The 26,998-nt window shown below is 34.0% G+C and overlaps 1 protein-coding gene across 3 annotated transcripts; it reads right to left on the reverse strand.

Annotated features, from left to right (window-relative positions):
- Nucleotides 1-2,900: 2,900 nt before the first annotated feature.
- Nucleotides 2,901-21,628, reverse strand: LOC132282312 (coatomer subunit beta'-2-like). 3 transcript variants are annotated; one of them, XR_009471747.1, is made up of 26 exons: nucleotides 21,306-21,628; nucleotides 21,008-21,028; nucleotides 20,806-20,867; nucleotides 20,588-20,642; nucleotides 16,368-16,404; nucleotides 15,926-16,251; nucleotides 15,699-15,830; nucleotides 15,461-15,609; nucleotides 14,406-14,474; nucleotides 13,896-14,046; nucleotides 13,726-13,791; nucleotides 11,111-11,299; nucleotides 10,588-10,728; nucleotides 10,400-10,474; nucleotides 10,077-10,253; nucleotides 9,885-9,976; nucleotides 9,678-9,794; nucleotides 8,654-8,768; nucleotides 8,433-8,504; nucleotides 7,700-7,896; nucleotides 7,522-7,615; nucleotides 6,453-6,559; nucleotides 5,964-6,093; nucleotides 5,433-5,591; nucleotides 4,269-4,334; nucleotides 2,901-3,674 (listed from the first exon to the last, which is right to left on the reverse strand). XR_009471747.1 is itself a non-coding variant. In XM_059783937.1 (26 exons), exons 1-25 carry the CDS (start codon nucleotides 21,306-21,308, stop codon nucleotides 4,306-4,308), a joined length of 2,724 nt encoding a protein of 907 aa, XP_059639920.1. In that variant the 5' UTR covers nucleotides 21,309-21,628; the 3' UTR covers nucleotides 2,901-3,674; nucleotides 4,269-4,305. The 3 variants fall into 3 exon arrangements, 1 of the variants encoding a protein (XP_059639920.1); XR_009471746.1 differs by having other exon boundaries at nucleotides 5,398-5,591; XM_059783937.1 differs by having other exon boundaries at nucleotides 5,474-5,591.
- Nucleotides 21,629-26,998: the final 5,370 nt, after the last annotated feature.

Genomic DNA, 26,998 nt, shown 5'->3' on the forward strand with positions numbered 1-26,998 from the left:
AGTACAATTTGGTATAAAATAGTGTGACACCACTACAAAGGTTGGTACTTGTTAGATAGTGCATTAGTAACCACAAGATAACTATCCTGTGTGTTTGCACAAATTAATAAAAATGAAATCCCACAAATATAGAATTTTAGAAAAATGAAATCCCACAAATTAACTATGCTGTCTGTTTGTACAAATTAGAATTTTAGAACTCATCAAAAAATATGACAATTTGAATTGTAGTGAGTCCACTAAAACTTTCACAACTAGTTATATAATAAATATACCCCACCTTCGATTGTGGAGCATGCCCAATGATGTACTTGTTTAAAAGTTAGAAGCACGCATGGAAGTCTAGTCACAATTCACAAATATTAATAAACCTCCAAGGAAACCCAAAATATACGTAATCTGCCATAACAGAGAGAAGATTTTTTTGTTTAAAGGGTAAATATGTAAAATGGAAAAGGAGATAAGAACTTTATTCGGATTTGCTTTCACTTTTGAGGGTGAAGAGATATGATGGGCCTTTCTATCCTTAAAAAAAAAAGGTAACTTATGTTTCTGTAATTTAATTGAAAAATAGAATCAAGAGAAATAAAAGTGATAATATTACGGAATGAATGACGTTGTATATCAATTTGATTAATAATTTTGTCCAATTAGCACTTCCTCATTACACATAAAAGGTTTGAGGAGTTTTTGTGAAATAATAGTGAAAGTAATGTCATGTTTAAGAGTATTGAATTGATAATTTAAATTTAAATTTAAATTTAAATATTTTAAAAACTTAAATTTTAATTTTAATTTTAATTTTAAACTAAATTAATGATGCGGCATTGATGCCGTACTCCAAATGCTAACATAACTATTTTTTATTGAATGTAAATGGAATCTTGATAAAAGCTCTTTTGATTACCAATATAGTGGAAAGCTCCGCCTGATAATCATCAGAGCTTTCATAAAGATCTTATTTGGGCTCTATACTTAAAAATGAATTTCAACTGGACTACAGTTGTTCTGATTGTCGGCTAAAGCATAATAAACAACCAATAATTCATAACGACCTAGAAAAATAAAAAATTAGAAAACGGGTTATAACTCAAAGTTGCAAAATAGTAATGTTCCCTCAATCTCTCAAAGTATATGGCGGAGGAGTATTCAAAAAAACTTAAAGCGAGTGTGTGAATTTTTTATTAATAATAAAAAAAAAAAATTAAAATATTGTTACATTTGGTGTGCATAAATAGAATGAAATGTAAGTGAAAATGGAATGAGAATGAGAATGAGAATGGAATGGAATGTTCATTCTCATTATATTATTTGGTTGCAAATATGAGACATAACCATTCTATTTTTTAGTTGCACCAATTTAAAATTTAAAATGGAATAAATTTCAAATTGAATTTTTCAAAATACCCTATTACTGACAAATAAATTAAATTAATAGAATAACATTCTTAATTTTATAATTTTTTAAAAAAGAAATTACGGCAGTGGTAGATGGTGGTGACGATGGTGGTGGAGGTAAAAAGCAAAGGCGGTGGTGATAGCAGAAGGCGATAATGGTGTTAGTGGAAGGCAGTGGCAGTGGTGGAAATACTAGTGGTGGTGGTGGTGGAAGGCATCCATGGTGTAGGTGAAGATTGTGGAAGGCAATAGCAGTGGTGGTGGTAGAGGTCGGTGGTGGTGGCGGTGATGATGGAGATAACAGTATTAGTGAAGGTGGTGGTGGTAGAGGTGACGATGAAGGTAGCGGTATTGGTGAAGGTAGCAGCGGTGGTGTGGTGGTAGTGGAAGGCGACGACAGTGGTAGTGGTGGGAGTGGTAGTGGTATAAGTGGAAGGTAGTGGTGGTGGAATGCGGTGGTGGTGACATCAGCCGTAATGGTGGCGGTAATGGTGACAGTTGCGATGGCAATAACGGTGGTGGAATGCGATGGTGGTGACATCAACCGTAATGGTGGCGGTAATGGTGACAATTGCGATGGCAATAACGATGGTGGAAGGCAATTGAGGTGGTAGTGGTCAGTGGTAATGGTGGAAGTCGGTGGTGGCATTGGAAGTGACAATAATGGTGGTAATGGCATGACAGTGGCAGTGGTGAAAGGCAATAGAGGTGGCGGTGGTGGTTGTGGTGGAAAGCAGTGGTGGTGGCGGCAGCGATGGTGGTGGCAGTGGTGGTGGTGGCGGCGACAATGGTGGTGGTGGAAGGCAATTGTGGTATCGGTGGTTTTTGGACTTTAAACCTGAAGACTTTTTGGGAATTTTATTTTTTTTTTAAAAAATTACATGGGAATGGAATGACCAATCCATAGGTATAGTTTTGGAATGTATTTTCATTTCTAGGAATAGATTTTCATTCCATCAGAATGCCCATTTTCACTTTTAATTATATACCGAACAAAGGAACGGTTGGAATATGCCTTCCATTACATTAGTTTGGACAAAAAAAAAAAAAAATTTGACTGCCTTAGTTTGTAACTCTGAAAATAGTTCTCAAAAATTCAAATAATAGAAAACAATTTTCAGAGATCAATAAAAGACAGTTATCTGAAAAAAGAACTTTTTATAACTGAATTTTCAGAAAACAAAACCAAGCAAAGCTTAGAAAACTGTTGTTGTTAGAGCTACAAACCATATAGATCCTTTTTTCTTTTTTTTTTAAAATAAAGATATGTTTGGTTTGTCCCTCAAAAAGCTCACTAAAAACTGTTTTTGAGAACGTTTTTAGCCCAAGTTTCCATAACCACCTAACTTTTCATAAAAATTCATGCGAGACACTTCAAATTTTTTGAAATACTAATTTTAATAACATCTGTTGAAAAGAATTCATACCAATCAAAATTTATCAAACTTATATTTTCTATCATTCATTGTACTATTCATTTCACTTTTCGAACTGTTAAGATCTAACCAAAACCAACCCTAAAATTGAAAGAAACAATTACAACTGATATGATCTTCAATTTTTATTACAAAGGCAAGCATCTAACCAAAACCAACCCTAAAATTGAAAGGAACAACTACAACTGACATGATCTTCAATTCTTATTACAAAGGCAAGCATAAATTCCGTACGCAAACAATTTTTGAAGTACCCACGAACTGCCCCTGCTCTCATAAAAATAAAAAATAAAAAAAGAGAAAATGGTACATATCTAAAGCTATCATTTTATTCAGGGAAACATTCTCAGGCCATGTTGCAACAAATATAGGGTTGTAGAATGTATCTTGTAAGATTGTTTTCTGATACTGTATGCGGCAAACTTTCCTCACTTGATGTTTGCAGAGGTCTCTGAAATGCAGGATTTATTGGACATTTAGACTTCATCATATTCAAAATTAACTCTCTTTTACAGATCCCATCCACCAAAAAATATGAAATTTGAAAGGTGAAAAGGGTTGAACTTCTTACACCCAAGAAAATAAAATTTTTAAAAAGGTTGAACTCTGTAATTATATATTTGACACCGCTATAAATGATTCTACATTCGCAATGGCATGTAAATTTGAAGGAAAAAATCTGCCTCAATGAATATGCTAAAACAACCAAGAACAACTACACGAGTAATTAAAGTTGGAAAAAGAATATATATGTGTGCCCCATGACAAAATTCCAAGCGCTACAAAATCACACCGTACCAGCAGCAAAATAGAGACAAACGGTCCCACAATTTCAGCAACCTACAGAAGACAGGAATGAGAAGGCAACGAAATAATCATTATGCAGCCAATATAAGGAAAAAGGATATATAATCAGCAGATCCTAAAGACAAGCTTGGAAATCCTCCAATAGAAATGGAAATTTTTAAGTTTCAGTATCTTAAAGAAAATGAAGGCATCACAGAATATGAAAATCCAGCACCAAGGGCCTTGTAGCCTGATGGTACTTCCTCGCCTAGGGGTAAAAGTGGAGAGTGTGAGTGTGTTTCTTGCCAATGAAATAAAAAAAATATATTCCAGTCATAATCCAACAAAAGCATGTCAATGTGGATATGCACGGAAGTTCTCTAGAACAGTTATTATTCCTCCTATCTGAGAACCCAGCAACTGGCTTTTCATTTCTTTCCCAACCAATTTTTCCCATTTCAGCGGACAACATCAGAGTGCAAAACATTCAATTGAACATGCATTGCATTTAACAATGCAGTAGGGGATGAAAATAATACCATAATATTGACATCCTAAGGATGTGGATTTATAAGACAGATTTAGTGAATGAGTAAGAAAATAAATGAACAAAATGGAACTTGTTTCGGTAAAAAGTTCTTTACTCACCTTAAATGGGAATGGATACAGCTGGGACCGACTGTCTTCACTGGACCTGGTGACGTGGTGTCAGCACTGCCAAGTGAGCAAAAAGAGGAAAAGAGTAAGACCCACCACCACAATCTGACTCCAAAATCTAATAAACTGGCACAAAGTAGAAAATGGCAATGCAAGAATAACAAGCAACCAAGAAAAGAAGCCAAAAGGCAAAAATACATCAAGATGCCATTCAATTTCTAGCTCTACCGAAAAATGAAGTCAGAAAATCGAAGGAGTAGATGTACAATACGAAGTGAGTCTTCAAACTAACAACTGGCCATCTAAAACACTACATGTACTTGGAAATAAAAATTAATAATTTTCAGGCTCCTAGGAAGAAAATAAAAATGCTCAGAAAAACACTATAGTTTGCTGATGCCAGTTTGGCAGGCAGATACTGTGGTTTAGCCACAGTTCATACCCAGAAATCATGTTTCGTCACTCTTAAAACTGCTTACAAGTTCGCTATCAAAGAAGCAATTAACCAAAGTAATTGTATTATGGGTACTGTTTTATGCTTAGACAACTAGTCAGAAGCTGTAAAAAAGGAAGAGTGTTATGTTAAGTAACTGAATGCCAGCAATAAACAAGTCAGCCATTTTATTAAACAAGTTGTATCAACTTTTGAATTCACTAAATATTGAGCAAGAGGCACCACTCAGCATCCAAATGTGGATCAGGATTCAACAGATCATGGAATTCTGAGGTTCGGCTCCTCTTGAGTGCAAACAATTCCTTGGAGAGGCGGGGGGTTGTGTGAGTACCAACTAGGAAAAATTGACAATTTGAAATACAACATTGGCGGGTAAAAAACTAAAAGAGTACAAGAGAATCAAAATTTGAAAAAGGATACAAACTCTTTATTACATTGTGGTGTTTACCCTTGATGAGCTGGTACTAGTAGTATCAACATAAAACGCAAGTCTAAAGTAAGAGTAAATAAAGAGACCGCAGAGGTTTCAGATCGAGTGGCACTCCTCCTCTCATATGGGTGTTTGTGTGCGTGCTTAACTACCAAGAATAAATAATAAAGACAACGGAGATATTTGGACTGTGTTGGGAGGTAGAGATTGCAATTTAAAGAAATTCAATTAATCACCAGTGACAAAATTAGGATTTTCACACTGGCCCAACCAATTGCTTTTAGGCTGACGGATTTCCTTCATTATTCATACCCCACTGTTCATCAGCCTCGTTACCATTAACGAGTACAGGACCGTCCTCAGCATCCACAACGACAGCCTCTTCTTGTCCCTCTTCTTGCCCCTCATCTTCTCCATTCTGCTCTACAACCTGGGGAAAGAAAAGAAAGAAATAAACATGAATTACAGAACCAATTTCAAAATCAAAACAATATCACGATGTTACATAGGTTCAGCTAATTTTATATGAAAAGACAGATCAAACTATATTAAATATTGGACACATCTCGAACTGGAAGATTAGAGACTAATTCATCTCTACAAGTAGCAAAAATTCTAAAAGTGAGATTCATTCAAAAGGTATCTGTTGATATATAATGTAACTAAAAAGGAAAAATGGATAAAAATCATCAGCTTCAGTCTAAATCCAACATAAGGTATTGCTTCACATGTTTAAATATGAACTTGCTAAGGCTGGTATAATTTAAACGAAAGAAAATCAGAAATACTACTTCAGAGATACCTCGTGATCCAAGCCTCCATTTTCAAGTGGCTCCTCGTTTTCTATCTGCATGTTTTTGAAAGCCTCCACAAGGTTGACATTTGATCTATCAGCATAGTTTACATATTCCACTGCTGGAGGATAAGTACCCCTGCAAAACAATTAAATGAGAGAAATTTAAGAATGCTACATATCAGGTTACTGTGTCAAGACAAAACATTTTCTACCTAGGTGCATAGCTCATATATTCAGGCATTTGATCATATAATACTATTGGCTATCGACTTAATGTGCTTCAAAAGCATACCAAGGGATACACAAGTATCGGCTGTGTTGCCCAGCACCAACAAGTAACGGTAAACAGATAATATTTAAACATGGAAAAAGTGAATGAGATAGTAATGCTAATATGAATTAATCAATTCCGAGCTACCATATATTGATAATCCAACCACAGTAAGATTGAAGAAAAGACATGGAAAAGACAGTAGAAAGCCATCTAACAAAAACCTTGTGTCTGCAACTTTTGATTCAACGCCAAGAGCAACTTGCCAGTCCTCAAATAAATTAGGATACTCCTCGGGATCGGCCAAAGAATCTGCAGCTTTCTGATTAACCTGTAGATGACGTCAAATGATGGAACCACGTCAAACAATGATGCATTACTTCCTTTGATTTGGAGGAAAATCCAACACTCAAGATTTAAGGCACTTTGTTATACTCCCAAAAATCAGTCACCCTCTTTCCTTTCTGCAATGACCCAAAATAAATGTCCCTTATGAAAATTTATGCATAAAATTTAAACTTTCCGATCCTTAGGTTTTGAAACTCTCGAATTAATAATGTAATTTTTTTTTTTTAAAAATTAGTTGGGCTAGTTTTCAAATTCATAAGAAGTTCAATACATTAAATGCATGTTCACTTAAAAAGTCAAAATTCCCAAATGGACACTTATTTTGGAAGGGAGGGAGTGACCATTAAGTCCTGACAACCTAAGAATCTGTCGTATAATTTTGGTACAGATAACATAACATTTGAACGCCACAAACTTTTTGCAATAAGATTGTTATCTGAACTTTTCAAAAAAGCTTTTCACTTGAACATGTTTATGCAAAATTATTAGACTGGAAAAGTAATGAAACAATAATCTAGGTAGCATTGGCATTGAATTGCAGACAGTGAGGAATGGTGAATACTAAGTGGACGACTAGCCTATGCCCAGGAACATGACTTCTGTGAGATCTAGGGATGCTTTTTCCCCTCATAGACTGTCGTCATGAAAATTATCTCATCTATATACCATCAATGGTCAATTAAGTTTATAATACTCCTTCATCTAGTTTGCCAAAGACACTGCAGTTCCCCCCTTAACCTGTAGATAATGGTAAATGATGGAGATGTGTCAAACAATGTTGACGACTCCCCTTGCTTTAATTTGTGAGGAGAGTCTGCACCGTCAACGATTAAAAGGAAAAGGTCCAAGTGATTTCTAGGATATAGAATTTCTCTATGGTCAGACCGACCCAAATTTAGGATTAATGAAATAAAAAAAACAGGCACAAACACTGGCGACAAGCACCTTGTTGAGGTCTTTTCTCCAAATTGCAACTATCTCAGAAACCTTGCTTGGAAGATAAGACCTTGCCATCAAAGCAGCCTCAGGTATCCGATTGCTGTGACCAGAAAGAAATTCAAAATAAAATCCAGATGAATACTAACTGTAAGTGTGTGACTCTTGATTAACAAATAAAAATTACCTGTCTACCAACAACTGTAGGCACTCGTCCATTTTTCCAAGCATGAACAGACAAAGGAATGCAACATTGTTTTTTCCATGCTCTTTAGCAAGAGATGCAAGTTTTGATATTCCTTCTGCGTCTCCTAAAGAAGAGTAGAGCAGCAACAAACCACTTAGATCCATTGCATGCTTTAAACATTCCTCAGCCATCTCTAACTGCAATACATAGAAGAAATGTAGTTTAAGAAAATAGTCAAATGAAAGGAAAAGCTCTTGCAACTGACAGGAAGGTTGCATATGGAAGCACAATTTAGAAAGGTACAATGCAAATGAAAGAGAACCAGAATTTTACACCCACTGAAGCATATCAATCAAGGCACAAATTGTAGTTCAAATTATAAAAAAAGTGCAGTTTCTCGTCTTCATATACCATAACCAGGAAATTTTTAAATTGGATTAGGTTGTCGTAGACTTGAGCAAAATATAATTTCATTGACCGAAATAAGATTGCCTTTTCAGATCTAAGGAGAGAGATTGCAAGTATTTATAGAGAAAATAAATAAATAAAATAAAATAAAATAAATAAATAAAACCATGAGTTAATAGGAGGCGAGCACATAATCCTAGAAGACAGATCTTTCCAACAATAAACAAGTTGATGTGGGAGACTTTGTGATGGAGTTCTCATATCAGACAAAAAAATCACCGTCTTAAATTTTTTATTTTTTATAAAAAAGAAAGAAAGAAAATACCATTCCAGTGGACATAGCTAATTCACCCAACTGCTTCCATTTGGACTCACTCATTGCTCCCGTGGCAATTTCCTGTAAACAAAATAAAATTATAATCAGAAGGCCGTGCGCTACACACTGTAACAAGGTGCATATTCTTCAGACTCAAGAAAGATATGTTCAAATGTTCTATCACATTAGCACTATCAACTATTCATTATGTACCAGCAGGATTGACTTACCTTTGCAACCTCTAGTTTTCCCAGTTGTATGGCTAGATCAAATCTGTAGTCAGGGTCTGTAGCTACTTCCAGTGCATCCTCTATCATTCCTCGTGATTCCAAGAAACGTGCCACACTGACAAAATCATATTTTCCATCAGAACCATCCTTTAGAACCCGAATTTCCATCTCAAATAAAGCAAGAGTAACCAAAAGCAATTCCAACCACAAGAAGAACAAGACGCGGTATACACAGAAAGAACTTTTAGCAATAGATGGTAGTAAAAAGTCCAAGATAATGCCAGTTACAAGATATCACAGCATATATTTCTCCTTCAGCATACCATAATGGTCAAAGCCCTTAATCAATCTCATATATTGGCCTTTTACATTTGAACAATCGTAAAAGCCCAAACTTCCCTGTAAACTTGAACAAAACAAAAGAGAGCTTCTGGATTTTATTGCCAGTAAATTCACTAAAATTGCCAAGATGCCCCACAGGTCTTTCATATCATTAAATGATACCAACTTTGTATTATATCATAAATATCCTTAAATTACCAAAAATCCTAATAAGCCATGTATATCAATAACAAATACAACTGCAAAAAGAAAATAAAAAACGTATAGTCTGCTCCTGCCTCTTATCTTTAGGGTTTGCCATGCTAAACACTTCCCATATATTACAGATACAATATTACAAATATGCAAATTTCCAAAATATCCAACATACACAATAACTATATATTAATTAAGACCACCACCACCAAAACGGGAACAGAAACAATAAAAATAGTCAAAAGATATTATTAAAAAGAATAATTTAGTCATGTACATTTTAAACAAAAAACAAGGGAAAGAGATTAAGGAAACCCATTGCTAATATACAAATTAAGGATTTAGGAAATAGTGCAATGGCATATTGCATGAACACAGTTATTTTTTCCCAAAAGTTAAATATAAAAATCTAATTTTCATGCCTTTCTCAAAGTCAGTGTTAAAGACCAATTTGTCCATAATTAAAGTGGTAGAAGGAAAAACATACCTATTCTGATGGTCCTTGGGAATTGAAGGTAAAACCTCATTGGCTCGTTCCAGGTCACCACGCATCACCAGTGTCTTGTACTCAATCAAACTGAGAAGTAAGGTGTATCCCATAACACTGAAACAAAGAAGACAAATGAACAAGAACTTAATAACGAAGCCCATAGCAGATGCTGCTTCAAATAATAGCTATGCAGAGGCCGCTCACTTGAACTCTTTGTCAATCAGATACACCCTGCTCTGATTAGCTAGATATCCCAGTAAGTACATGGGCCGGTCCAAATGAAACATCGTGGTTACCTGGAATCATCAAAGTGAATATGGCTTCCTGCTATCCTTATTAAACTAATATCGGAACACATGAAGTGCCATAAAACCAAGAATGAACCATCCACTATACCTCACCACCAACACAGTAATTTAGTCGCCAAGAAGAGTTGTTATAAATGAAACAATCCCCGACCCATATTCCGGTCCTGACTCTTTCATTTATTTCATAAAGAAGCTCAAAGGCATCTTCAACGCCTTGTTCATCTACAGGTCTTCCACTATCTAAATGTGCAGAAACTACATCACGCTGCAACATTTAAAAATCCAAATTCAACTTTATAATGCATTGCATAAACCAAATTTTCAAAACAAAATTGTCCAAGAAGAAAAGAGTCATCTCCTACAGCAAACTATACAAGTTTAAGAAAGAATCATACAAATGAGAATTCTTACACTGTACTTTAGTATGTAGAATGATGCGTCACTGGCAATTGCCACTAAATCACCACTATCAGCCCAGTAGAGATTCTGGAAAATGTTAAAACAAAACAAATATATATATATAAAGACACATTTCCTACAGGATAGCTTAAACAGTAACATTGTAATCGAAGAATAATTTGAGGTATCTTATTGCTTACTTTGACAGTGACGTCAATCCTTCGAATCAACCTGCACTCAGCCCAATCATAAAAACAAATGAAATCATTTGAGCACATTGCCAACAAAGTTCCCCCATATATGCGCTCAGCAGAAAAAGTAGGCCGGATGCTCTTCTTTTCCTGAAACATGCCACATTTATTAAAATTTGTTCAATCATATAAACAGGAAGAAAATTTAAACATCAAGTAGCAGTACAAAATTCTAGCTGCTAAGGCAGCGGTCAGAGTACTTAGGAAACCATTACAGCATCAGAGAATTAGAAGCAAGACATGACCAAATGAAACAGAAGTTGTGCCAGAAGGCAGAAACACACACATTGATCATTTTCATCAGTCAGCAGCTCTTTTTAAAACTCGTTCCTTTAACAGAGGAGAGGGTCCAAGAAGAAGTAAACCAAATTTAATTTTATTTTATTTTATTTTTTTATTTTTTTAAAGGATCTCTTTTAGAATACAAACAATAAAAACAAAGAATATAAATAAACTAAGGACGGACACAAACCTGGAAATTTTTGCTAAAAAGCTTAATCTTTGAGGTACTTTCTCTAACAGCATATTCCCCATCAGATGACCAAGCAAACTCCAATGCTGAACCAAATGATCTATTTCTCCATGCCAAAGCTGTATATATAATGTATTCACCATCTCCGCACACAACAACAAACCTCCCATTGGGATTATGCTTTAAGCTCTGAAATAAAAAAATCAGAATAGAAAATTAATCGAGACACGGTGACATTCATGCGTGTTCCAGACTCCATTCATATGTAATAGTTTCAAAGAAAAAGAGATAGTAGAAATTAGATTATTATTTAAAAAAAAAAAAAAAGGAAGATTAGAATTAAAATTACCAGCAGACAAATGACTTGTTATGTTGACTGAAAAAGCAAAAACAAATCCAAGCAGAAGAAAAGGGAGTACTTCAAATCGATTGCCATCTAAACATTCACGTAACCTCAGATCTACTTTCCCAAGTTGGGATTTGGGGGTTTATTTCTTTATTTTATTTCTTATGCTAGGTGGATCACTATATAAAGAAAAAATTGAAGGACAAGAGACCTAATATTAAAAATCATTGTCATCTTGGATCCAACTTCCAGAAGAACATGGAAGTGAGGAGAATGATTTCCAATAGAGTTACAGAACGACTCATGAAGTAGAAAAATGTCGTTGGTTTGTTGTGTGATTGTAGATTAATTATCAAATAAATGATTTTCTTTTTTTAATAATACATAGAGGGAAGTTATGCTTAATGGCACAAACTAACTAGAAAAATGTTTTTATTGAAGAAAAAAGCTAAAGAAAGATTAGAAGATGAATAACTGACAACAAGAAAGAGGGGACATACAGGCACAGACTTACTATATGGTCAGTGGGGGCAATTGCCCCCATTTTTTTTTTTTTGTTAGTATTTCTACTAGTGATATTTACTTTTTTTTGTATTATATACCTATGAAAATTTAATATTGCCCACCGTGAAATTACAAAAAAAATCTCACTATTGCCCCCACTCATACAATTTCCTGGGTCCGTCCTGGGGACACACTAAGCAACGGGTGCATCTGTGAAGTGCCTGAGGTGGCACAAATCAAGGATACGATGATGAGTAGTTTAGAAGAAAAAAATTTGTAATTATAGACTAAGATTGATGAGCACACCACTTCAATAAAATTATTTTATTAAAGTCAAAGGTACCAAAATAAAAATAGTAAGGCCAAATAAGAATTGTGGATTGAGTTAAGATCAAGTACAGGTCTGCCAAGCTGCAATCCTCATAGAGGTTGACAGGGTACAAACCTAATTTCCAGTTTTTATGCGCACAGAGCCCTCAAGGCCCAGACTCAATCCACGGCTTCAATATTGACAAGACAGCAAAAAGGGATTTACTTTTCTCGTGTAAGTTTTATTATCCCAGATATCTCAATGTTTTAATTTGCACAGAAAACTATCAAAGAATAATGCATTTGCTCCAACTGATTCTTAGCACTCCATATGGAAAAAGTCCTAGTCCTAACTACACTCTTAGCAATTCAAGTTTGAAAATACGGGACAAAATTTTCCAATAAGAAACACTTATCCAAATTTTGGAGGATCCAAGTAATAGTTTTTTATCCTCTCCTAGAAAAGCTCATGTAGACTATCATATAAAGCATTTCCTTAGCAGTCTTGATAACATGGACACTTCAATACAAGCACATAACCAGTGTACAACACAACACAATATGGGTATGAATATGTGATAACATGCGACACATCTACTATCAGACACTTTCCCAACAATAGAGTCAGCAAAGGACCAGATGAACATATCTAGTTTACTAATTTTTCTAGGGATAATAATTTGACCCTCCCCTGATGGATCAGATTTGGGTGTATTCTCATTGGTTAAGCGCCTCAAAAATAAGAGTCAAAACCCAAACCCGTCCCCATTAGTTTAAAGATATATTTATATATAAATATTTTGCTATCTGAGTTTTGGTTCTCATTGTTTTTAGTGATATTTTAGATTTGCAACAACAAAGTAGTTAAATTCTATTATTAGAAGTGTTAAATATTTGTTTATCTTTAGATTTTTAAAAAATAAAGAAAGAAAGAAAGAAATAGAAAAATATATCTTCAATCTGTTTATAATTGAATTTAGTAATTTAAAATGCATAGCTTAGTTTTTTTTTCACGGGACAGATTGGGATAGGGGTGCCCTGTCCCATAGCCGCCCTATCCCCACAACTTTCCATAGGGGTACCTTTGAACTTGTTGCATTATTACCTAAATTTTAAAAACACGCGCAATTACTCATGTCTAATGGGTAAAAATGCATAGAAGCATTATCTTATCTCAAGCTAAAGATTATGGAAACTCAACCATGACTATATTCAGCTGTATTCCTGTATCCAAATATTTAGGGAGTCGCTGAATCTGACACCCAAAGGCGCGCACACCCCTATGTGACACGCATACTTAAACATATGCAGCAGTTGAACATCTAAAATGCATAAGCAGTGAACTCTTATAAAAAGAAATTAATTAAGTTTATTATTCCATGCACAAGTGGATGATCAGCATTCATATAAGGAAACTACATAGCAGCAAAGCAATTTTGAAAAGAAGCCAACTAACTTGTGGGTAAAGATCACAGGTCCCCAGCTCTTTAACTGCCAAAGGCAATCTCTCTCCATCAGTAACCTAAGAAGAAAGGAATCAACGAATTTAAATCACCTTTACGCAGACAGATTTTTTATTTTAATTTTGTAGTACCCAACAAGGATGATAAATCAAATAAGTCAAACCTCATAATCTGCTCCCACACTCTTGATATTAACAGTCTGAATTTCATTATGCTTAGCCCATATGATTTTTCCACTATTGTCCATACTAGCTACAGGTTCTTCTCGACCAATTTTTACCATAATGGTTCCTTCATCATAACCAATTACAACCCTGTGCAGAGAGTATAACAGCCGTAAGGAAAAAGCAGAAGTGTTGAACACACTCTCAAGAAGGCATGCAACAGCTTTAGCAAGGTACTAAAATTTATTTCCTCATATTTTACCTTGAAACTTTACTACTCATGCAAGAAAGATAACTCATTACAACTAAGCCTTTATAGGCACATAAACAAGAAGAAAATGAATAATGAGTTAAAATGGCTTATATCATTTTGCATATTCCAAAGAGCAAACTTAGACATCCAAAAGACACAATGTTGAGGTTTGTGAGCTGCCTAAACAAGTTCATGAAATCTCTTCATAAAAATCTATAAACATCTGTGCACATCAAAGGAACAAAAATCAACTTACCGGCGTGAACTTTTCATGTATCCAATAGCCCAAACTCTTTCAAGACCATAATTCAATGTGTTCTCAAGTCTGTAAGCCAAGGTAAACAGTTAACAAATTTTTTCAATATCAAACAGCAGCACAAACATCTCAATTTACAGTTACCAAGTTTAAACCAATTTTTTATTAAATGTTCCCGAGATTAAAAAACTGGAACAACTATATGAAACAAACTAAAGGTATCAAACAATATCTAGACAAATGCGAATATACACGTAAAGCAAGCTCAAGGGTTGATGTTCCACGCTTCCACCAAATTTTCTCTCAATCTACAATTTTTAATTTCCAAAGTTCAAACCTTTATCCTATCATATAAAAATTCCATCTTCAAAGTTCATATTTAAGATTAACACAATTTAAGCTTTCTAATATCTTGCTCATGAAGATCAAAATAAACATTGCAATTGAAACTTCAAACCTTGAACAGTATCATCAAGTTGAATTTAGAAAGAAGCACTTGCTAACATAATAACAAGACACTTAAATACAATTACATCTAAAAATTAGTCTATGCATTAAGAGTGTGAAATGTCAATACAAAACATGAAAGCCACGTGAGCTACAAGTCTTGCAGCATTAATACCATCAACTACCAACCATCATCAAGGTAATGCAATATAGAGGATGTATGTGCCTACACAGAAAGTTTAATGAAGTTATCCTAGATAGGATGAATAATGATTGCAAAAGGGGAGAGAGGAGAGTAACGCATCCTTAATTTATTTCACAGTTCTATTCTAGAAAACAACTTACGAGATTTTACTAACTGGGAAGAAGAAGAAAAACTTAAAAAAAAGTAATTAACAGGTTTAACAAGTTGAAAAATGAATTGGTTAAAAGTGTATATATATATATATATATATCTTAAAAAAAACTATGAGGGCCTATGAAGTCCAGATGCCAATCTTTTAATTCTGTATCTCATGCCATATCAAACAAATTCCATGTCTCAGTTGAATGCAATAAAGAACATAAGGTTAGGAATTCTAAGCCCCATAAGAATTAGTACTACTGACCTATAAGTGGTTGCATGCCATAAACGAACAGTACCATCCTCAGATCCTGTAATTATTATGGGAAGTTCAGGATGAAAGCATACGGCAGACACATTATGTGTGTGGCCTTCTAATGTCTGGACACAACTTTTGGTTTGATAGTCCCACACCTGTTCAGTAGGATTTAACCATAAATATTCTAAATAATACGTGTATGCAGACATATTACAGATAGGAAAAGGAAACTTAGGTGGCAAACCTTAGCAGTGTGATCATCAGAACCAGTGATTAAGTAAGGTTTATCACCTCCCGTGAAGTAATCAACACAATTTACCCCTTTCAAATGAGCATCCAGTGTAAAATTTGGGTCTGGAGAGCCAAGATTCCAAATCTGGAAAAGGAGACAAAACCAGTCTATACGTCACTTGTACCTAAAAGACACAAGGATCATAGTTACAGGTTACCTATAGACAATTCCATTTATACCTTTATAGTGCGATCAAGAGATGCACTTGCAAAAGTGTTGGTGTCTTTTGGATTAAATGTCACTTGCATCACATAATGGGAATGACCCTCAAAAATTTGAGTGCACACCCATCCCTTCTCCCAATCCCAGAGCTTTATAAGCATGTCATCAGATGATGACAGAACATATGGAAGGGTAGGATGAACAGCCACACACCTAATATAATCTGTGTGCGCCTCAAATACTTTGACCTTATCCATTGTATTGTAATTGTATACACGAATATACATGTCATCAGCACCAACTACAACCCATTGCTTGCGTGCTATAAATTTTGCGGATCTAACTGCAAGAACATAGAATAGATGTTAGATCAGTGCAAAGTCATCAAGATGAGAGAATGCGAGAATAAATGCATTTGCTTACGGAACAAACAGATGATATAAAATGTTAACCATGTACCTGGTAATTCGGTAACCTCAAAAGACTTCACCATAGTCTGCAACAGTAGAAATGAGTTTCAAGAAAACATTAATGCTCAGGAAATTGTTACCAGCATGATAAAAATATTAATGAGCTTAACTTCCAAAAAGTCTTGATAACTTTATGGTTGCTCTAAAAAAAAAAAAAAAAAAAAAAAAAATCAATTGCTCCAAGTCTTCAGAACATTCCTTAAACACCAATGACACACACAACTATCAAAAGTTATGACAAGACAGTAGCACTTCAAAGGAGACTCAAAGAAAAACAGGATGCAAGAGATAGTTCGATCAAGAAAAAAAGATCATCCTTACGGCCTTCTAGGAAGCACGGACACGCCAAAATGGGTGAAGAATCCGTGTCCGACACGTGTAGCACACCAAAAAATGTGTCTATAATTTTTTTTATTTTTTTTAATTTTTGGACACGGCACGGACACTCCGTGGACACACGTGTCTAGAATTTTATTTTTAAAAAAAAAAAATTAATGCTGATATATTCTATTTTTTGTTTTGTACTACCCTTTTGGTATTGTAAATGGTAAAAGTCCTAGGTCAAATGATGGATGGGAATAGATGATACTGACTTGTTTTCGTATCTTTTTTGGGGACTAGCCTTTAGGTTTTTGTGAATGTTAAGTGCTAACAGTAAAGTCCTGAATGTTAAACAGTCATGAATGTTAATAGTCCTTTCTATCTATGCTTTTGTATTTGGAGTAAAGTTGCAATGATGATTAAATGATACTAGTTATTATTCAAATGTCTTGTTTTTCATTTCGTTTTATAACTATGCAACATTGTTCTTTTATAGTTTATTAGTTATGAGTTATGATTTGTGTTTTTTTTTTCATTGTGAGGATGATGAAAAATAGTAACACTCAGTAATTTTTAAAGTACTAAATCACACACACACACATATATATATACTATTCGCCGTATCCGTGTCCTAATTTTTTTGGATTTGCCGTGTCACCGTGTCCGTGTCGTGTCGTATCCGTGTCCGTGCTTCTTAGACGGCCTTTAAAACCACCGATTATACAAAAAACAGATTTCTTATCATGCTCTAGTTAAAACTCAAAATAGAGTAGTTGAAACATTTTAGAAATTGCTGATCATGTGATAAAACCTAATATATGCTAGTGTATCTAATTATAGTGCAACTGAGGTCAAGTGTGGTTACATTAAAGTTTTCATCAAGAAAATCTTCATTTCCTCAAGTCTAAGTTGGCAGTACCCCTATGGATTTGATTAACCACAAAATGTGATCAACCATATTCTCATAGCTATTCAACAGATACAATGCCAGAAATGCAAGCTCATGATAAACTAAGGTGATGTTTGAAAACCCACCTTCCATTTCAAGCAGCAGGCAATGAACCAGCAGGTCAACTACTGAACTAGGAACCAAACCACTATATGATTGGGCCGAAATTTCTACAATAGAAGAACTCGTGTAGCATTACATTACCATTTTCTAGAATTATGTTATTTTTACTACCATTATCAAGTCTTTTCAGAAAGTAATATCTTGCTTGCGTTAGCAGTTCCTCGTAAATTTTAAACTTCTATTTGGACTGTAGATCATTACGGTTTCAACAAATTTCCATGAAACAATAAAATTCCTCAACATAAATATCAATTATGTTTCATAATCTCGTATTATATTCTAGATTCATCAGTACCGGAAAAAAACTTAAAAGAAGATTTATAGCCCTCATTTGCATTCTTCACCAATCTAAAGGAAGAAAAATTCACTCACTTGACCTCATACAGGGGTTTACCCAAAAATAAAAATGAAACTTTTGTACTAGAAAGAAGAGAGAAATGTATATACATCAAAAAACTAAACTATACTAAATGAATTGAATTAGACAGAAAACAGAGAACTGCTAAGGAACCAAGCAAGAGGCAGTCATTCCTGAGTTGAACAAAAATTATGATGAACTAAGGTGCTGTTTGAAAACCCGATTTAGCACTTAGCACTAAGTGCTTATTCAATTAACTGTGTGTGATAATGCAATTCGAATATCACTTGAGCACCACATAAAAGTTAAAATGGGATAAATTTTTAAGTGACAGTGACTTCACTTATTACTGTATGTTGCAATTGAACACTTTTTTTTTTTTTTTCTTTGACAAGTATGTTGCAGTTGAACACTTGAAATTCAAAAACATGAAAGATTTTTTTTTACATTAAAAAACTTCAGCACTTAAAATTCAGCTCTTAAAATTCAGTTTTATAAAATAGCACTCAAGGGTGGGAAAGAATTAAAACATAGGCTACTTTGCATATCAGAAGATTGCCTTCAGAATTCAGAGGTCAGTAATCAAATTTTCATCTCCATGTGTGCACAAAAGACCATTATTAAGTATGAACCGTTGTAGTAATAATCCACAATTGCTTGCATTCATCCAAAAAGAACATATAAATTTCCATTAGTGCTCTCATATAGTAACAATATTTATAACACAAATTTCATATCCAATGATCCAATATGACTAAGCTTTAAAATGACCTTTCTTCCCCTCGCATAACATTTTCACTGGTATTGGAAGATAGGGTCACTACTAAAAAATGATTTAGAAAAACAATAAATTGTAACTAAATGAACTTATCCTACTAGCACAATATATATCCCAACATAATAATACTAGTTGATTGGCAAGTTGCAACTAAAAATATCATAATTGGACAAGCTTATATAATTGTAAGTTTATCAATTCAACAGATTTCAGTGGACCGTGCTATGCACCAGCTCTATATGAACTTTGGATAAGTTTTCAACATTTGTTTTTCCTATTGCCTGCTAATTTGCTTTCTCACTTTTTATATATTGGGGAAAGTGATACTATTTCATGGCAATTAAAAACTAGTGTAGTTCCTCTTTATTTTTTTTAAATAATCTTTTTCCTTGTTATAGCCGAAATACTATCTAAAATTCAGGCCAGTATAACTTGCAATTAGACTAATAATTCCTAGCATAACTATCCGGAATGTATGAATCAAGTAAGGTACCCTTGGACATCTTATGGGATCACATTATTTCATAATGATTTTTGCAAAACTAGAATATACAAAAATTAAATAGAGCCTGGAGCCTCAACACCATAGACGATAAACAGTAAGGATTCAATTAAATGACTTCATTACATCTTAATTCACTCATCATTCAGGAGGTGGATCTTTCATCAGATGCCACAAATATTAAATGAATGATCTCATTGCCACAATACATTGATATTAAAGGTAAAATAATATGTCTCCCAGCAATATTGTAATTCATCCTCACTGCATAGAATAATGGAATTAAAGATGAAAACAAAAACAATTAAACACGGATTTTGACATCTGTTAGTGCCATTGTACACTATGTATTTAGCTCAGATTGGCGTGTTTGTGTCAGAATAGTAAAAACACTTCAAATCATCTCCCCAATCTCTGCCCCCTCCACTATGCATCCAGGCAAATCTCTTCGCTGTCCAGAGGCTTTGTTGAATTACTTCACAGAATAAAAGATCAATGCTTGAGATCCTTTTTCATGGTTTTGGCAAGGGCCAGAAAGCTAAAATTCTTTAAAGTGGTGCCATCCTTTCTATATGGTACATTTAGAGTAAAAATGAAGCTCAAATTTTTTAACTCCATTTTAAAGATAAGTAGCTAGGAGAATGATCTTCGGAATAGGGTGCTTTTCTGGTCTCTATAAGGGCCTATGAGGAATTGAAAAGGCATGCCTTAGATTTTAATTATGAGAGCATGGGTGGCGGCTTCTTCTCATATATTAAAACGAATGACTTTTATCAGCCAATGGAATTAGATGAAATTCAAGGTCAACCTGTGCATAAACCAATTTTGGGCTAAGAAGGAGCTACCGAGCTACTTGATCTAATCTATTTAAAGGGCACTTTTCCCCAATGAGGGCTAATTGCTGTCAGATCTGAGGTTTGGACACCTAATTCTTTTGTATGGGTTGCCCGTAGTTTCTTCTGAGTAAAGGAATCCTCATCCTTCTTTATTGTATAATTCTTTTTTTGCATTTTTATTAACAAAAGGCAATCATTAAGTATGACATATGCTAATAAGACAACTGCCAAGCCCAAGAAAAGCATGGTTTATTACACGAAAGAAAGTATTGAAACAAGGTACTAATTATAATTTGGGAGGTACTAAAGCTTCGTTAAAGGCATAACATATATGTTGCATACCTGAGACTGATAGTTCCAAATACAAACGGTCCCGGAGTACAAACTTGCCAAAATCCTGCAGGAAAAAGGTACAATGCATTGTAGATAAATAAACATTAAAAAATATTAATAATATTAACTTTAACCAACAATGAACATTTTCAACAACGCAAGATTAAACATAAAAGATGAAGAAATGTAAATCAGGAAAAGATTGGCACAAAAGAAAGTATAATTACCATGGCTCCGTCGGATGCAGATCCACGGATTTCACTCTTTCTGATCTTTGGGCAAGTTTCCTCTGATAAAGTAATAATTGTTAGCATGATCACTCTAGCATTTCAAAAGTCACACGTAAAGAATGCAGATCTAATCTAGAAACCAATTGTTTTTAAATTCTTTTTACGAGAAACGTAATTCAAAGTAAATAAATCTTAGTACCTTTATTTCGAGTCTGAGAGGCTGTGATATCCCAATCGCCCAATCAAAGAAGGAATGTAGAATTAATCAGTACGAATTTAAATAACAGATCTAAAATAAAATCAAAGCCTATCTGATCTTTGAGTATAACACTCAAATTGACTCAGTAAGGACACTAGAATTCTACGAGAATTATGAAATTTGACCAACTTGTGATTGGATATTCAGATCGAACCAAATCAGAATCACGCCAGATCTAATATATTGAAATGTGGAATCATTCGAACAACAATAAGTCAAAAACAACTGATAAACTCACCATTTTTAGAGATGAAATCTGACAGTGAAGATTTGAGGAACCCTAGAGATCCAGATGAGATCACAGTGAATGAAGCGAAGACTAAGCTACCAGCGACCTTCGTTGGAATTGCTCGCCAACCGATGAGATAGAGAGAGATCGGAGAGAGAATTAGAGGGAGAGAGAGGCTTTGCTCTTGTAAGCGCGTCCTCTGTGAATGTAAATTGAAGGGGACAATAAATGAGAGATATATGTATGGGGCAACTAATTGATGATACTTTGTAGTTACGAAAATATATTTCTGGCTTACTTTTATTAATTTTATAGTGCCATTCGATAGATCTCATATTACACGATACAGTTTCGCAGTTTACTCGATGACAAACTTAGTAGTAGGGAGTGGACGGTGGAAGTGGGTTCCAATTCGGGTCGTGTACCGGATGCATCGAGGCAAGCACAAGTAAGCCCGACCTAACCCAAGAATGAACATAGGGTCAGGCGACTCACATGGGCTAGATCTGTCGATGGATTGGATCCGTTAGAGATAGCAATATAGATTATTTTTTATTTGATCTAATAATAATTGGATTGGATGATATAATATAATAAAAATGTTATACATGTAGTATTTAATGCTATAACACTTTTAGAAAAATTATTTTTACACCGAATAGTTACAGTAAATTAATAGATTTACTTTTTTAATTGATCAATTATACAACAAATAAAGAAGTAATTAATTAAAAAATTATTCGGTTAGGCAATTTACTGGTATTCGGTGTGAGTATCACTACTCATATTTTTATTATTATTATTATTGGCTTATTGTAACTTAAGAGTCTTCCACTTAATTGCATTTGGTATAAATAGTCAATCAAAATTTATTCGGTCCTGCAAGTATTCAGTGTGAGTATCACTACTTGTATTTTTATTATTAATATTGGCTTATTGTATAAGGGTGTCAATTTGTATTCGTGGGTCATAATCGTATCGTATCGACCTAAATGTATTATACTCAAAAGTTCAACCCGACCACGTTTAATAATCGTGTTAGAAACTCTCAATACTAACCCGACCTATTTATTAAACGAGTTACACGTGTAATCAATTCAATAACCTATTTACAAAAATAAAAATTATATTATTTAAATTGTTAATAATAGTCAACAAAATAATAAATACTATAAAAATATAAGTTTCAATTCAACCAAATTACTAAATATTATCTAGTTTTAAAAAAAGCAAATTATAAGACACAAGTTTATATAGTAATTTTGGAACTTAAATATAAATTTATTTATACCAAGAAAATAAGTTACACGGGTTGAACATATCAACAAAAAAATTAAATAAATGAGTTAATCGTGTCGACTCGTTTACGACCCGAATCCATTTAATGTGAACAAAATCTCACTTAACTCGTGTCGTGTTGGCTTTGCCACCCTAATTGTAACGGGGCAGGTGTTTCGCTATCCGATCCAAAAGTTTAAACTGTTAGATGGGGCTAACACCCAACTCATATTACCTATTTACTTTTCATCCGGATCCGATATCGGACAAAACTTCCCTTGTAACATTCACCTCCACCCGATCCGATCCAAAAACTTAAGTTGTTAAATGAGACTAACAATCAACCCATACATAGACAAGACTCCCCATGTAACACATATCTTTTTTAATTTTTCTTTCCCCTAATCATTGTTTGCTAATCTCATTTGGCATTAAATTTTTTTAACAATAGAACATTGTAAAATTTGAGCTTATTTTATCCTCTTCCATCCAATTATTGAACAGAAAGAAGGAGACACGCTATCTTTTCCTTATTCTCCATTTGGTAGGAAGAAAGAAAGAGGAGTGGATGAAAAATAAGAAGGAAAAAATAACTTCCCTTCATTTGGTAGAGAGAAGGCAAGGATGGAATAGAAAAAAGGATGATGAGTTTAAGACACTAAGGAAGAAAAGTAAGACTATTATAAATGTTTTTAAATTACAAAACTTTTCTTATAAATATTTTTAAATTACAAATCTTTCCTTATAATTAATACTTTCTTTTTTCTTCTTTCCTAACAAAACAAAATAAGGCATTGTCTTATTATCTTCTTTTTCATCCAACCAAACAAAAGAGAATGAATAACACAATGGAAGTTACATCAGAATATCTGAATAATGTGCTCCATTAAGCTTGAAAAGATAAGTGATACGGAGTATCTTAGAAAACTTAAATATAGGACAACCTTTCTATTAGGTTTTGACTTAATTTACTATAAATAAGATTTATTAATTGACCTTAGATTTACTCAGCATTGAATTAACTCGTATACTCCATTTGTCTTAAAATACTCATTCATCTTTTTATTTCGAGATATTAAAAAAAATATGTTTTCTTTCAAAATTGAATGTAATATTTTTTAATAACATTTTCAAACTATCATTTTTACTAAATACGTGCACTAATTATACTATTTTGTATTTTAACAAAGGTATATTTGAAACTTGAGATAATTACACTGACTTTCCCTAAAGTTTCGTCAACCTATACTGACCTCCCCTCTTATTTTTCAAATTATAATGACCTCCCTTGTCAGAGCTCTTTGATGAATAGCGTTAACAGTTCTATTGAAATTACTTTTCTGCCCTTATTATATCTATATTGTATTTTATTACAAACACAATAAATTTTGAAAAGACAAAAACATCCGAAGTGATTCTTTACTCTTTTTCCTTTCTCTAACCTTTTGCAGACCCATTTTATTTTTGGGACAAGGAGAGAGACTTATTTCAATTTGAGAGAGGATGGTAGTGGTTATAGGGTGAGAATGGCGATGGTGAAGTTAGAGGTTGTGGTGGTGCCGTGGTGTAATCCTTGCCTTCGCTGTTGCTTCGCATGTAGTTCCTAAAATTTTTGAACCTTTTTATTTCTTTAACTTTCTAATTAATTTAGGATAATTTACACAAACCTCCCCTATAGTTTGTCATAATTATATGGACCTCCTTTTCTATTTGGGAAATTATTTGGACCTCCCCTAATTTTGAGAATATCCTACTACCTTCCTTCCGTTAGAGTCAACGACAGTCAAGACAGAATGTGCTAACGTTATGCATTAAATTAATTAAAATTCCTATATTACCCTCCGTTGATATATATGGCTCTATAGTTGACCAAGGTGGATAATGTTGTGGACGGCGGCCAGTTATGATGTCAGAGATGAACCGATCAAAAATTGCCATTGTTGTTCAGTTTTTTTTCCCTAAAAAGTCACATATCAAATAGAAAAAAAAAATTGACCATGGAGAGGCATCAAGGCAGTCGCCGGAAACTTTCCCTCCACCACCACCAATCAATTTTGTCATTATCCAATTGTTCTCAAATGGATCTTTGATGAGGTTTGTTGGCAAGATTGGGCCATGCTTTGATGAGGTTTGTTGTTATGATTGAAAATCAGTCACCGATGGGATTATTCTATATCAGTCAGTTGCCGCCGACCTCCACCCACCGGCGAATCGTTTCGACAGCCTCTTCTTTCACCTCATGCTCTCTCTCTCCTCACTTTCTAACTTCACATAATATACGCATACACAACAAATATATATATATATATATATATACACACACACACACACACACACACACGCACATTAATAAAAAATAATAATGATGTGTGTTTCCTTGTGAGGGTCGCTACACCATATCAAGCTCGAAGAGTGTGCATTAAGGCGAGGGCCAAGAGTTTTACATTTATAAAAGTCACTACTACCTTCACTAAAAATATAGCAAGGGTGAGTAGGGATCGTCTCAAGGGATTGGAGTCGTACTTGGTTGTGGAATCGCTATTATGGCTAGTAGGTCGAATGATCAAACAATTGGTTGGTTGGTTGATTAGAGAACAACTAAATTAAACTAAGTGATAACACAATAATGCAATTAAGCGTAAATAATAGAGAGAGAGATCTTGGGGTTTAGAAATCACCACCAAGCAATGCTTTTCTATATCCTTAACAAGTGACTAACTGTGATACCCCCGAATTTTCGAATGCAGGTTGGCCAGGCCCATGCCCGAATACCCGAGGATATCAAAACAAATTGATAATAAACGAACACAGAGTACAAAAGAATAAAGAAGAATATATAAAATGCTAACAAGAAACTAAAATGATAATCTAATAATAAACCTCATAATATATTTCCATTAATTAATAAACTCTTCTGATACAACTGATCCTCCAAAATACAACTCGGGAATCCATACTGTGTGGACCCCTAGAAAATCCAAACTAAACAAATGACAGTAATCTGAAACAAGAAACTGAATCATAAAGAAACTCCTATGTAGCATCGGAAAAATGAAGTAGACTGATCCCCGCTCAGCACGAACAACCTCTACTCGTGACAAACACCTGAAAAATAATGGTGGGTCAGGCCTACAAACAAGTTCTACTCTACTACAGTCCAAGCAGAGATCCGATACACGTATACATCCTAGTCAATCCAACAGTAACTAGTAGTCCGTATATATATATATATATACACACACACACTAAAGGAACCTCACTAGACTATAGGGTTGTCTCAACCTGAATAGTAGGCAACATGCAAAACGCACATATAGTGGGCATGAGTACCTAGACCTACCAGGGTACACAACTACACTATATCTAGCTACACATCCCTGGCGATATACGCGCCCTAACCATTGATCCTGAGACTCAAGCTCATATCATGGCACCATACTTATATATATAAAATCTAGTAACCATCCTGTCCAGTATAAATTAATCCTCCATAAGTCATTCAACTTGTTCAACTGACCTGACTTGAATATAAGTAGGACTTAACATTTTAGTTAATTCATTCTCTTATATAATAAATTAATCCTCCATAAGTCATTCAACTTGTTCAGCTGACCTGACTTAAATATAAGTAGGACATAACATTTTAGTTAATCCATTCCCTTATATAAAATAGGTAGGACTTAACTGATAAGTTAATCCATCCCTAGAATGCCACCGTCCCATACCGGTGCATTAAACCACACAATCCAACAATTGGTATAACAATTAAGAAAATACATCAAATATTCCATAAATAACTATGATAAATATGATATCAAGTTATCACATAATAGGAATGACTTATTATTTCTTTAAACTTCCTATATCATATGTCCTACGCAAACTGAATCTTATACATAATGATATTTTATTATACTGTTAAATAAGGATTCTCTATATCCAATTCATTATACACATTTAATCTTAATTGTTAAAATATTTTAAAAGATTAAATCCATTCGTTTGTTTAAAACATTCAAATAACAAGCATCATTATGATTGAGTCTATTTAAATTTATTAAAACCCAAACCTAGTCCCTATTTAATGTTCAGGAATCTTAGGCATGTTTCTACGTTCCATGATTCCACATATATGAAAAATACATAATTTAAACATGTAAAAATTCACATAAGAAATCAAATCAAAATCATGCATTTTATCAATTCATAACACAAGAACAAATATGAACCAATTTCATAAAACCTATATTCTAACCCAATTAAACATGCATAATTATTTAATTTTATGTGTTTAATAAATCCTGGAATTTCCTAGGCATGTACAGAAACACGAATCAAAGGGAAAGAGATAGAAGAAGAACTTACTTTAAACTTTCGGATCGAAAGTTAAACTTCTTCTTCCTTGATCTTCTTTCTACAGGGTT

The sequence above is a fragment of the Cornus florida genome, unplaced genomic scaffold, assembly GCF_030987335.1.
Source record: "Cornus florida cultivar Cherokee Brave unplaced genomic scaffold, ASM3098733v1 CherokeeBrave_3.0.0_Hap2_Chr11, whole genome shotgun sequence".
NCBI classification, from domain to species: Eukaryota; Viridiplantae; Streptophyta; class Magnoliopsida; order Cornales; family Cornaceae; genus Cornus; species Cornus florida.